Below are 13,053 nucleotides of genomic sequence, written 5' to 3' on the forward strand. Positions count from 1 at the left end.
CCCAATTTTGCATCCTAGCGATGTTCTGCTATAACCTCAAACAGCCCTCCACACTATCCACAACACCCCCAAACTAACCGTCCCTCCACTTCCTCATCAGGTCATTTATAAAAATCATGAAGAGAAGGGGTCCCAGAACAGATCCCTGAGGCATACCACTGGTCACCGATCTCCATGCAGAATATGACCCATCAAACAACCACTTCTGTGGGCAAGCCAATTCTGGATCCACAAAGCAAGGTCCCCTTGGATCCTATGCCTCTTTACTTTCTCATTAAGCCCTGTATGGGGTACCTTATCAAATGCCTTTCTGAAAATCCATAAACACTACATCTACTGCTCTACCTTCATCAATGCGTTTAGTCACATTCTCAAGATATTCAAACAGGGTCGTAAGGCATGATCTGCCTTTGACAAAACCATGTTGACTATTCCTAATCATATTATTCCTCTCCAAATGTTCATAAACCCTGCCTCTCAAGATCTTCTCTATCAACTTACCAACCACTGAAGTAAGACTCACTGGTCTGAAATTTCCTGGCCTATCTCTACTCCCTTTCTTGAATAAGGGAACAACATCTGCAACTCTCCAATCCTCCGAAACCTCTCCGGTCCTCATTGATGATGCGAAGATCATTGCCAGAGGCTCAGCAATCTCCTCCCTTGCCTCCCACAGTAGCCTGGGGTACATCTCATCCGGTCCCAGTGACCTATCCAATTCGATGTTTTCCAAATGTCGCAATGAAAAGCTCAAGCTTTTCAGTCCCTACAATTGCCAAGGTCCTTTTCCGCAGTTAATACTGAAGCAAAGTACTCATTAAGTATCTTCCCTACCTCCTCCGGTTCCATACACACTTTTTCACTGTCACACTTGGAACCATAGAAAATAGGCCATTTGGCCCTTCTAGTCTGTGCCGAAACCTTATTCCGCTAGTCCCATTGACCTGAACCCAGTCCATAACCCTCCAGGCCTCTCCCATCCATGTATCTATCCAATTTATTCTTAAAACTTAAGAGTGAGCCGGCATTTACCACATCAGATGGCAGCTCGTTCCACAATCCCACCACTCTCTGAATGAAGAAGTTCCCACTAAACCTTTCCCCTTTCACCCTAAAGTCATGTCCTCTCGTATTTATCTCTCCTAATCTAAGTGGATAGAGCCTACTCGCATTTACTCTGTCTGTACCCCTCATAGTTTTGTAAACCTGTATCAAATTCCCCCTCATTCTTCAACGCTCCAAGGAATAAAGTCCTAACCTGTTCAATCTTTCCCTGTAACTCACCTCCTGAAGACCCAGCAACATCCTAGTAGATCTTCTCTGCACTCTTTCAATCTTACAGATATGCTTCCTATAGTCGATGACCAGAACTGCACACAATGCTCCAAATCTGGCCTCACCAATATCTTATACAACCTCACCATAACATCCCAACTCCTATACTAAATACTTTGATTTATGAATGCCAGGATGTCAAAAGCCTTCTTTACAACCCTGTCTACCTGTGACGCCACTTTCAGGGAATTATGTATCTGAACTCCCAGATCCCTTTGTTCCTCCACACTCCTCAGTGTCCTATCATTTACTGTGTATGTCCTACCTTGATTTGTCCTTCCAAAATACAACACCTCACACTTGTCTGCATTAAATTTCATCTGCCATTTTGTGGCCCATTTTTCCAGTTGGTCCCGATCCCCCTGCAAGCTTTGAAAGCCTTCCTCGCTGTCCACAATGCCTCCAATCTTAGCATCATCAGCAAACTTGCTGATCCAATTTACCACATTATCATCTAGATCATTGATATAGACAACAAATAACAATGGTCCCAGCACAGATCCCTGAGGCACACCACTAGTCACAGGCCTCCAGTCTGAGAAGCAATCATCCACTACCACTCTCTGTCTTCTCCCACACAGCCAATTTCGAACCCAGTTTACATCCTCTCCATGGATACCTCGAGTCTGAACCTTCTGAACTAACCTCCCATATGGGACTTTGTCAAAGGCCTTACTGAAGTCCATGTAGACAACATCCACAGCCTTCCCTTCATCTACTTTCTTGGTAACCTCCTCGAAAAACTCTACAAGATTCAATAAACACAATCTACCATGCACAAAGCCATGCTGACTATCCTTAATCAGCCCCTGGCTCTCCAAATACTTGTATATCCAATCTCTCAGAACACCTTCCAATAATTTACCTACTACTGATGTCAGGCTCACCAGCTTATAATTACCTGGTTTATTTTTGGAGCCCTTTTTAAACAACGGAACAACATGAGCTACCCTCCAATCCTCTGGCACTGCACCCGTGGCTAAGGACATGTTAAGTATTTCTGCCAGGGCCCCTGCAATTTCTACACTAGTCTCTCTCAAGGTCCGAGGAAATATCATGTCAGGCCTGGGGGATTTATCTACCTTTATTCGCTGTAAGGCAGCAAGCACCTCCTCCTCTTTAATCTCTATATGTTCCATGACACTGCTGCTTGTTTCCCTTCCTTCCATATACGCTATGCCAGTTTCCTGAGTAAATACTGATGCAAAAAAACTGGTTAAGATCTCCCCCATCTCGTGAGGCTCCACACATAGACGACCACTCTGATCTTCTAGGGGACTAATTTTGTCCCTTACTATCCTTTTACTCTTAATATACTTGTAGAAACCCTTCAGGTTTACCTTCACATTATCTGCTGAAGCAACCTCATGTCTTCTATTTGCCTTCCTGATTTCCTTTAGGATTTTCTTAAATTTTCTATACTCTTCAAGTACCTCACTTGTTCTTTGTTGCCTATACCTGCTATACACCTCTCTCTTTTTCTTAACCAGATCACCAATATCCCTTGAAAACCAAGGTTCCCTATGCCTGTTAACTTTGTCTTTAATCCTGGCAGGAACATGCAAACTCTGCACTCTCAAAATTTCGCCTTTGAAGGTCTTCCACTTACTGAACACACTCTTGCCAGAAAACAACTTATCCCAATCCACTCTTCCTAGATCCTTTCTCATTTCCACAAAATTGGCCCTTCTCCAATTTAGAACCTCAGCTCGAGGACTAGTCCTATCCTTATCCATAATTAACTTGAAACTAATGACATTATGGTCACTGGACCCAAAATGTTCGCCTACACATACTTCTGTCACCTGACCTGTCTGGTTCCCTAATAGATCAAGTATTGCATCCTCTCTTGTAGGTACCTCTATATATTGATTTAGAAAACTTTCCTGATCACATTTGACAAACTCCAAGCCATCTAGCCCTTTCACAGTGTGGGAGTCCCAGTCAATATGTGGAAAGTTAAAATCCCTACTATTACAACTTACTGTTTCTTACGTCGGTCTGCTATCTCTCTACAGATTTGCTCCTCCAATTCTCTCTGACTACTGGGTGGTCTATAATACAATCCTATCAGTGTGGTCACACCTTTCCCATTCCTCAGCTCCACCCATATGGCCTCCGTAGACAAGCCCTCCAGGCCGTCCTGTCTACGCACTTGATTGGTCCTATTTTCTCACGTCTTATCCGCTTGCTCTACGTTAGAAGCGCACAGAAATCCTAGCTGGCCTAAGTGATTTTATCTAAACATTTTGCAAATTTGTCTTGATCTTTTTTAAAAAATCTAGACATTTGCCAAAAAGTTCACAACTCCTTATTTATCTGTGGCCCGGGAGATTTAAACAATGTTTGTTTATGAAGATCCGAAGTAAATATCCCATCTAAGATGCTTTAACTCACACTTATTGGAGACAGAAACTCATTTCTGAAATTGTATGCAATTTTTTTTTGATTCATCTGAACAGAACATTTAAAAGAAAAAAATGATTAACAGTAAGGCGTAGAAAATAGTCATTATTGCCACTCTATGTATTCAGTGAAAGGGAAAATATGGACTTAATATTCAATTACTGTAACATAGTTATTTTATAAATTAAAACCAACGAGCCTTATCAGGAAAACTACATATCTTTTGGCCTAACATCAGCAGCATTGTTTCAGGAGGAGGTTAAATAACAAAAACCATGTAGGAGTGAGCTTTAGATGAGCTAGTACTGGAGAGGATCCAGAGGGCGTTCATAGAACATAGAATAGTACAGCAGATTACAGGCCCTTCGGCTCACAATGTTGTGCCGACCCTCAAACCCTGCCTCCAATATAACCCCCCACCTTAAATTCCTCCGTATACCTGTCTAGTAGTCTCTTAAACTTCACTAGTGTATCTGCCTCCACCACTGACTCAGGCAGTGCATTCCATGCACCAACCACTCTCTGAGTAAAAAACTTTCCTCTGATATCCCCCTTGAACTTCCCACCCCTTACCTTAAAGCCATGTCCCCTTGTATTGAGCAGTGGTGCCCTGGGGAAGAGGCGCTGGCTATCCACTCTATCTATTCCTCTTATTATCTTGTACACCTCTATCAAATCTCCTCTCATCCTCCTTCTCTCCAAAGAGTAAAGCCCTAGCTCCCTTAATCTCTGATCATAATGCATACTCTCTAAACCAGGCAGCATCCTGGTAAATCTCCTCTGTACCCTTTCCAATGCTTCTACATCCTTCCAATGTTTCACAAGAATGATTCTGGGAATGAAAGGGTTAACATATGAGGAGTGTTTGATGGCTCTGGGCCTGTACTTGTTGGAGTTTAGAAGAATGAGGAGAGGTCTCATTGAATGCTATCTAATACTGAAAAGCCTAGATAGACTGGATGCAGAGTATGTTCCCTACATTGTAAGAGTCTAGGGTTACAGCGGAGAGCCTCAGAATAGGACGTCCATTTAGAAAGGAGATAAAGAGAAATTTCTTTAGTAGAGGGTAGTGAATTTGTGGAATTCATTGGCACAGCAGCCGTGGAGGCCAAATCATTGGTTATATTTAAAGCAGAGGTTGATTGGTTCTTAATTAGTAAGGGCATCCAAGGTTATGGACAGAATAGGGTTGAGAGGGATAATAAATCAACCATGATGGTATGGCAAAGCAGACCTGATGGGCTCACAACACGCTGGAGGAACTCAACAGGTCAGGCAGCATCCGTGGAAAAGATCGGTCGACGTTTCGGGCCGGAACCCTTTGTCAGGCCCGAAATGTCGACCGATCTTTTCCACGGATGCTGTCCGACCTGCTGAGTTCCTCCAGCATGTTGTGAGTGTTGCTTTGACCCCAGCATCTGCAGATTATTTTGTGTTTAGGATAGACTTGATGAGCTGAATGGCCTAATTCTGCTCCAATGTCTTCTGGTCTAAAAGAGTAAACCAATTTAGTGAAGGACAGATAGCCACAACAAACATTCTTTGTTGCAAGAATGTTATATATAAAAAGGTTGCTAGAATGTACTTTATTTTTGCTTCTATAAACCCTTTGATAAATCATGTGGAACGGAAGCCACCAATTTATTTCCAATTCCAGGTTCTAAATTATTTTGATCTTATAGAAACTATAAGACAGAGAATGACGCTGACAGAGATGAAGGATTGACTGAAGTTCTAAAAGAAAATTAGCTTTGGGCATGAGTGGTTCCTACATGAAACTCTTGTAAATTGCTGTATTTAAAACAACAAACTAATGGCACATAGAAAGACATGTTAAACCTGGTCAAGGAACTTACTTACTGCCTATTACACCACGGGTGCTTAGGGCAGCAATGAAGGTATTTTTCATCATTGTTACTTCTGTAACAATTTCTTTTGCGCAGTCAGGGTTGTTAGCCCTGAGCTGAACCCCTTAACCTGGAGGACCGGTGGACCACTCTTAGTTTGGCCTCTCCCTTTGATCTGTTTGGCATGGGTGATCCTACCAAGAACCAAAGCATAAGGTCCTGACTCTAGCCAACATAGTTCTGGGTCAGTGAGGCACGCAAGCCTCCAAATGCTCTGAGGAGGCTGTGGTCCTCTTGGAGGCTGGTCGAGGAAACCTGCCGATTACCACACATACAGATTACTCAGCTAATGAATCAGTATACTGTAATTAGCAAGGGCACAGAATGAGTATATTCTCAGGTGGGAGGTTCTTCAACATCCAACCAAAAGAGGTTTGGGAGCAAGCAACAAGGTGGCCCAAAACTAAAGAACATAACTAAATGACACAGGAACACAATGAGAGAATGCACATGTGAATCGGTATGACTTCATTCACACCTATCTATCTGTCGTAGATACACCTGCCCATAACAGCGTCAGTAGATTATGCATAGTCCTTGGAGAGAAACTCTCAGATTCACACTGAGGACACCCTCCATCATGTTGCTGGCACTGCAACTAACTAAATGACTGAGGAAAGAGAACCGGTTGCAGTGTTAGGTGACAGAAAAGACAAGAAGAAATGTTAGGTGATCAGTGGTTTAATAAAGATAGGGTCAAAAACAGGTAATGAATCAAATGGGCAAGGTTAACACAATAAGGTAGAGTAGACAAAGAAATCAATCCAGTGACGAAGCAGGGTTAAACTCAGTACAAAAAGGAAGGTAGAAGTAACAAGGAGAGGTCTCAAGCTGAGTAATTACAATGAATTGGGGCAGATTTTGGCCCAATTAAGCAACTGACCCAATTAGCCTAAGTTTCATGGAAATAATTAAAAAGGTATACAAAAAAACAAACAACCATTTAAACTGAGTAACAAATTACATATTTAAATGAAATACAGAATAAATTAGAACACAGTACTATAAGGCTGTGTAATTTAGTTCCTAATAGTTATCGATGACGGAATTCATCCAGAGTAGGCTGCTATGTTCTTTTGATTGACTATAAATGAACAAAATCAGTGCAGACAATGGACTATCTTCATACAATGTCCTGTCTTCTGTCCCAATTAAGCGGCATAGCATCCTAAATAAATGAAGGGAATTACAGCTATTTTCTGCATTAGTGTTTGTTCTTTAAGAGTTGTCTCAAATAAACAGTTGACCTGTTTAATCAATGGCCCGATTAACCGGAATCCACTCTATTAGCTAGTTATGCATTTGAAAAACAATTGGAGAACACAAAGGAAGAGTGTTAATTCATGTTTAATGCAATCCTTAGTCACTTCACAGGGAGTGCAATTCACATAAAAATGTATGTAACTAAATCAATCTATAGTTTACATGCAAATTCAAATGAATATAATGAGAAATGGAATGAACTAAGGTTAGCAGGGTAAGAACACACACAGCTTTTAAAGGAGATATTGCCTAAGGCAATTCCAATTTGTGAAATCTCAATGCATATTGCACCCCATTTGGGTTAAAAGAACAATCATAGGTTAGAGAATGTGAGAAAAGAACTCTATACATATAAACTACTCAGAATAACATAGCAGAGAAAAAAGGTGGGGAACAAAAACTTAAATCTTATCATGCAATTGAACTAATAATAAGCATAAAAAAGCTATTTAAACTGAGAAGGCAATAGCAATAGCCAAGCAACAGCATTACTTTCTGCGTTTTCATTTCAAATAAACAGTAATTCAGGCAAATGCTACTGAATAAATTAATACATCTATAATGAATGCCAAAGCTTTCAAAAGGAAGCAGATAAAAAAAATACCACCTTAAACACCAGAGGATGTTCATATAGGTAAAATTCTGGCAACAACAAATAAATACTTCTTTGGTATGATTTTGGGCTCCATCAAAACTTGTCTTAAATATTATGCTCAATAATTCAACAAGTATCGATGAAAACAATATATCTTGATTATTTAAGTTCACCAAGGTGAGCACTGTTTGTTCAATGCAATGAACAGCTCCATGTTTCAGATACACTGAACCAATATCAAACATGTCCAGATCAGAACTGATATAGCTTCTTTCAGACTGAATATTTTCCACTTTGCTCGCTCACTTATCCTACATGACTCAACAGTGCACAAACGTTATTTTTTATATACCGGCTAAACTTGTGTCAGAGTGAAAATAGCATATTAATACAGTTACATGGACAGGAGAAGCAATCAGAACATCCATCTTGGCCTATCTAAAATAAACTTCTATTCAGTACACAACGGATAGTTTTCAGAGAAGGCCATTTAAATAGCAATATTACTTGGGACAATCTGCACAAGGTCAACTGTTTCTTTTTGGATTTTTATTTTCAAGGAGTATGCCTCCATTATCTATCCAATCACCATGGATAACTAAAAGAATAATTAAAGAAATATTCAGAATGTCCTAACTTCACAGCAAATATACAACTCTACACCACACACAGGCATCCTGCTGAAAGTAACAATATAGGAATGGTTAAAGTAATGCGACTCTCAAGTCTAACGATGCTTATGTACTGGCAGATGCTCATTGCCTCTCAAGGCACTTGAGACTCATGTTTTGCTTCAGCAAACTCTAGATTTCTAACAGATGGTGACTTGTTTTAGGCATGGCTGATCTTTTATACACAATTAGTTTTAGCTCAGACAAGGTCAGTTATTTTTTTTAATACAGTACCGTCCTATCTATCTTCCAACATTTGCCGTCCCTTTACAATCTTCCAGATTTCTTTCATTTGACTTGCTCATTCATTCTTTCAAGTTTCTCTTTTCTCTGTTTACATTCTTCATCCCAATACATTACACCCCCCCCCCCCCGCGCAAAGTTCAACCTTTATTCCACTTCTGAAGGTTTGGATCTTCCCTCCTCCTAGTCATTTCAGAGCATACAAACTAGTCACCTACTCAGATTCAAATTGCCCCAAATACAAGCATGCATTTAAAGCACATGTATTGCAGACGTACCTTTCCTTCAGATCCAACCTGCTGCTCTGCCTGCATTTGCTGCCTGAAAATGGGATCAAACAACAACGGCGTGGCACAGTAGTGAACAAGTCGTGAAGACTGTTTCAGCGTGTCCAGATCACCCACCTAAATCAGAAAAAAATACACAGAAAAATCACTGCCTTTACTTCCAACTTTACAGCATAATTACTCATGACCACCATTGAGACAATCCATAAGGGGCGCTTCCACAAGAAAGCAGTATCCATCGTCAAGGACTCCCATATCCATGATCTCTTCTCACTGCTGCCATCAGACAGGAGGTACACGAGCCTTAGGTCCCACACCACTAGGTTCAGCCACAACTATGACCTTTCAACCACTGGGCTCCTGAACCAGTGTGGATAACTTCACTCAACTCAATACTGAATTGTTTCCAGAACCTATGGACTCTCTTTCAAGGGCTCTACAACTCGTTATTTATTATCTATTTATTATTTTTTTATATATAATTGTATAATTTGTTTTCTTGTGTGTACATTGGTTATTTGTTACTCTTTGTGTATAGTTCATTGTTTCTGTTGTATTTCTTTGTTCTACTGTGAATGCCTGCAAGAAAATAAATCTCAGGGTACTTTATGGTGACACATATGTATTTTGATAATAAATTTACTTTGAACTTTGAATCTGCAAATAATCAAAGAGGCGCTACACCTTTGAAAAGCTAAAGAACTGCAGATGATAGAAATCTGAAATAAAACAAAAAGTTAAGAGACATTTGGCGGATCATATAGCATCTGTAGAGAGAGAAGAAAAGTAAACCGTTTCCAGTTAATGAGGAAAAAGCATTTCCCCAACTGTTTCAGATCATTACTTACAGTGATGGGCATGTTTGACTGGGCAGAACGCTGCTGCCATGTCACAAATAGGTTCTCAATTTTCATTTGCTTCTCCATTTCTGAAAGAGAAAAGACAAGTAAGGACACAACTTAGAACTAACACAATCTGAAAAGAATTAACCTGGCACATTACACATTGTCATGTCTAATCCAGCTCAATACCACCAGATAAAGTAACTTAAAATGACCTTCAAAGTACTGATGCAGATTCATTAAAATAAAAAAAATGTCCAGATAACAGTGTCAATATATTAGATTACTTAACTTTATCTCCAATGAGCAGTCCTTTTTTTTTTACCTTAAAACTCCTGCATTTACTTAACACTGCTCTGTGCAATATCCATTAAGCTCAGATGAACTAAGTGTAGATAAAAGTAGACAAATGTTATATACGATTAAAGCTTGCAATATAAAATGCAGTGGCAACTGAGTATTAGAAAATTAATCTCCAATGCACTTGAAAAAGTATACTTCCACGGCCAGGAATAGTGTCATTGACTTTGTATGGTACAAATTCTCAGGAAAAATAACTGAAGATTACAGACAAATCATTGCAAAAAGAGCTGCTCAAGTAATTGCACGTAAAAGCACACTGCAGTAAACTTGTGCACTGACAGCACTAAGACTACTCCGAATAACTAAGAAAGCAATATAAAACAAATTGATTGAAACATTATGCATTTTATACTCTTATTACCCAGACACAGAAACCAAAGTGAGTGACATACATGTACCAATGACACAGAACTGAAGAACAATTATAGTTTGAATTGTCTCCCATGATTATTCACTTCATAAAAATTAATACTGACGGACATAATTTTTTTTTGCCCTCCAAGCCCAATTTGGTTGCTTGCGAATTATCAAGTCATTCTCACTTGCACGTAAAACAGATTCAATTAATTTCTCATGTGCATAAGTAGATGTGCACTGTATAATTTTATATCGTACATGTAATGTCTGTGTGTGTGTGTGTGTGTATATATATATATATATATATATATATATATATATATATATATACATAAACACATACACACACACAATATCATGAATATAACATAATACAAAATTTGCAACTTCTCTATCTTGCTCACCTCTCCGCTCTAGGTTTTTGATTTCCAGGAACTGTGTGCCATGGCGTGACACTGGATCAGACAGCCCAGCATCATGTGACTGCCTTATTGTTTTAGGCACCGTGATGTCACGCAGTGCTTCATCAAATGGGACAATCTCTGGTGCGAAGTGAAGAGGTGGAAGACTCCTGCTTGTTGAGCTTAGCCGTCCTTGCTCCTTAGTCGGTGGGGGAGTCGGACTCTTGATTAGTGAATCAGCTTCCAGTGTGGAATGAAGAAATGGGTTTGCTTCCTGTTTTAACAAAGGGATGATGAGAAGGGAACAAATTCAGTCATAGATTAATCAGACTTCAATGGAAATTACTACTGTATGTCTACAATTAGAGTATGACCAATTGCAAAGACTATAACAGGAAAACTTCTATTTCATTGAAATCTCATTACAACTAAATTGATTGGTTGTGTCTCAGCCTATGGCATCAGTTAAAGGGAGAGAAGCTCTGTCCATTTTCAGATGAGGAAAAGAGAAACAGGCCAAACCACTCTCTGAATTGTAATCAGCAACTCAAAACTTCACAATTCTCATCATCTAGTAGGAATTCACAAAGAGCTGCAAGAAGATGAGAGCGAGAAAACAAGCATCAAAATCATTACAAAGATCAAAATATCATAGAGCACTACAGCATAGAAACAAGCCTTTCGGCCCAACTAGTCCATGCTGTAATGTTATTCTGCCTAGTCCAATTGACCTGCACCTGGCTTATAGTCCTTCTTAACCCACCCATTCACATAAGACTCTTGGTAGTTTGGAGGATCAGAGAGACCTTGGATCTGTGTCCATAGGACACTCAAAGCTGCCGAGCAGGTTGACAGTGTTGGTAAGAAGGCGTTTGGCATGTTGGTCTTCATTAACCGTGGGACTGAGTTCAAGAGCCGTGTTACAGCTACACAAGACCTTAGTCAGACCCCATTTGGAATACTGTGTTCAGTTCTGGTCACCTCACTACAGGAAGGATGTGGATACTATAGAGAGTGCAGAGGAGATTTACAAGGATGTTGCCTGGATTGGAGAGCATGCCTTATGAGAATAGGTTGAGTGAACTTGGCCTTTTCTCCTTGGAGCGACGGAGGATGAGAAGTGACCTGATAGAGGTGTATATGATGAGAAACATTGATTGTGAGGATAGTCAGAGGCTTTTTCCCAGGCCTGAAGCAGCTAACACAAAGGGGCATAGTTTTATGGTGCTTGGAAGCAGGTACACGGGGGTGTTAGAGGGAAGTTTTTCCACACAGAGAGTAGTGGATGTGTGGAATGCATTGCCAGCGATGGTGGTAGAGTCGGATACAATAGAGTCATTTAAGAGACTCTCAGATAGATACATGGAGCTTAGAAAAATAGAAGGCTATGCAGTAGGGAAATTCTAGGCAGCTTCTAGAGTAGGTCACATGGCCGGCACAACATTGTGGATTGAAGGGCCTGCAATGTGCTGTAGATTTCTATGGTCTAACCCAAATTTCTCTTAAACGTTGCAATAAAACCTGCATCCACCACTTCTGCTGGCTGCCTGTTCCACACTTGCACACCTTCTGAATGAAGCAGTTCTCACTCAAGCTCCCTTTAAATATTTCACCTTTCATCATTAACCTATGACCTCTCGTTCTAACTTCACCCAACCTCAGTGGAAAAAGCCTGCCTGTACTTACCCTATCTATACCCCTCATAATTTTCATATTTTTTAATGGTAGAGTCTTCTGTTACTAGACCATTTCAATACTTTTGAAACACAATTTATAAACTGTAGCAATTCTTGTGGCCCAAAAATTCCTTTCAGGAAGTACAGAGAAAATATATCTAAAAGAAATGTGCTGTAACTGAAGAGTCCAAGAGCCACTACCAAATATGATTGTAAGCACATTAATTGTGGTACAAATAATAATACTTGTTTTGTACCAAATTAACTATTTCTATTGAAATGTGAGAAACTGGGAAATATTGATGTTCAAAGTGACCTGGAAGCGATTGTTTATGGGGTCCTGGATGCCCATGCACAGTCACTGAAATCCAGCATGCAGGTGCAACAGGCAGTTAAAACATATGGCGTGTTGATCCTCATTACAAGATGATTTGACTTCAAGAGTAAAGATGTCCTGGTATAATCATGTAGAGCCTTGCTGAGACCATATCTGGATTAGATTGTGCAACTTGCATCTTTGTACTCAACAAAGGATATATTTGATTTGAAAGAGTACAGCAAATACTCACTAAACTGGATCTTGTATTTCCCCAGTTCTGTTGATGAAACTAGATCATGAAATACTAATTCTATTTCTCATACAATAGTTGATGAAAGACTTAAAAGAGGCAAGTAATTTAAAAAGGACATCAGGACAGCTTCCTCAC

At 39.9% G+C, this 13,053-nt stretch overlaps 1 protein-coding gene across 3 annotated transcripts in view; it reads right to left on the bottom strand.

The window, feature by feature from the left end:
- The window catches only part of szt2 (SZT2 subunit of KICSTOR complex), a 266,703-nt gene that overhangs the window by 64,176 nt on the left and 189,474 nt on the right, over positions 1 to 13,053 (bottom strand). For all 3 annotated transcript variants that reach the window (XM_063064563.1, XM_063064564.1, XM_063064561.1), the window contains 3 exons: positions 10,674 to 10,944; positions 9,556 to 9,635; positions 8,699 to 8,824 (listed from right to left, as the gene is read on the bottom strand). In XM_063064563.1, the coding sequence (XP_062920633.1) occupies positions 8,699 to 8,824; positions 9,556 to 9,635; positions 10,674 to 10,944 (477 nt within the window). The remainder of the gene's footprint in view (positions 1 to 8,698; positions 8,825 to 9,555; positions 9,636 to 10,673; positions 10,945 to 13,053) is intronic.

This window comes from Mobula hypostoma, chromosome 12, assembly GCF_963921235.1.
Source record: "Mobula hypostoma chromosome 12, sMobHyp1.1, whole genome shotgun sequence".
NCBI classification, from domain to species: domain Eukaryota; kingdom Metazoa; phylum Chordata; class Chondrichthyes; order Myliobatiformes; family Myliobatidae; genus Mobula; species Mobula hypostoma.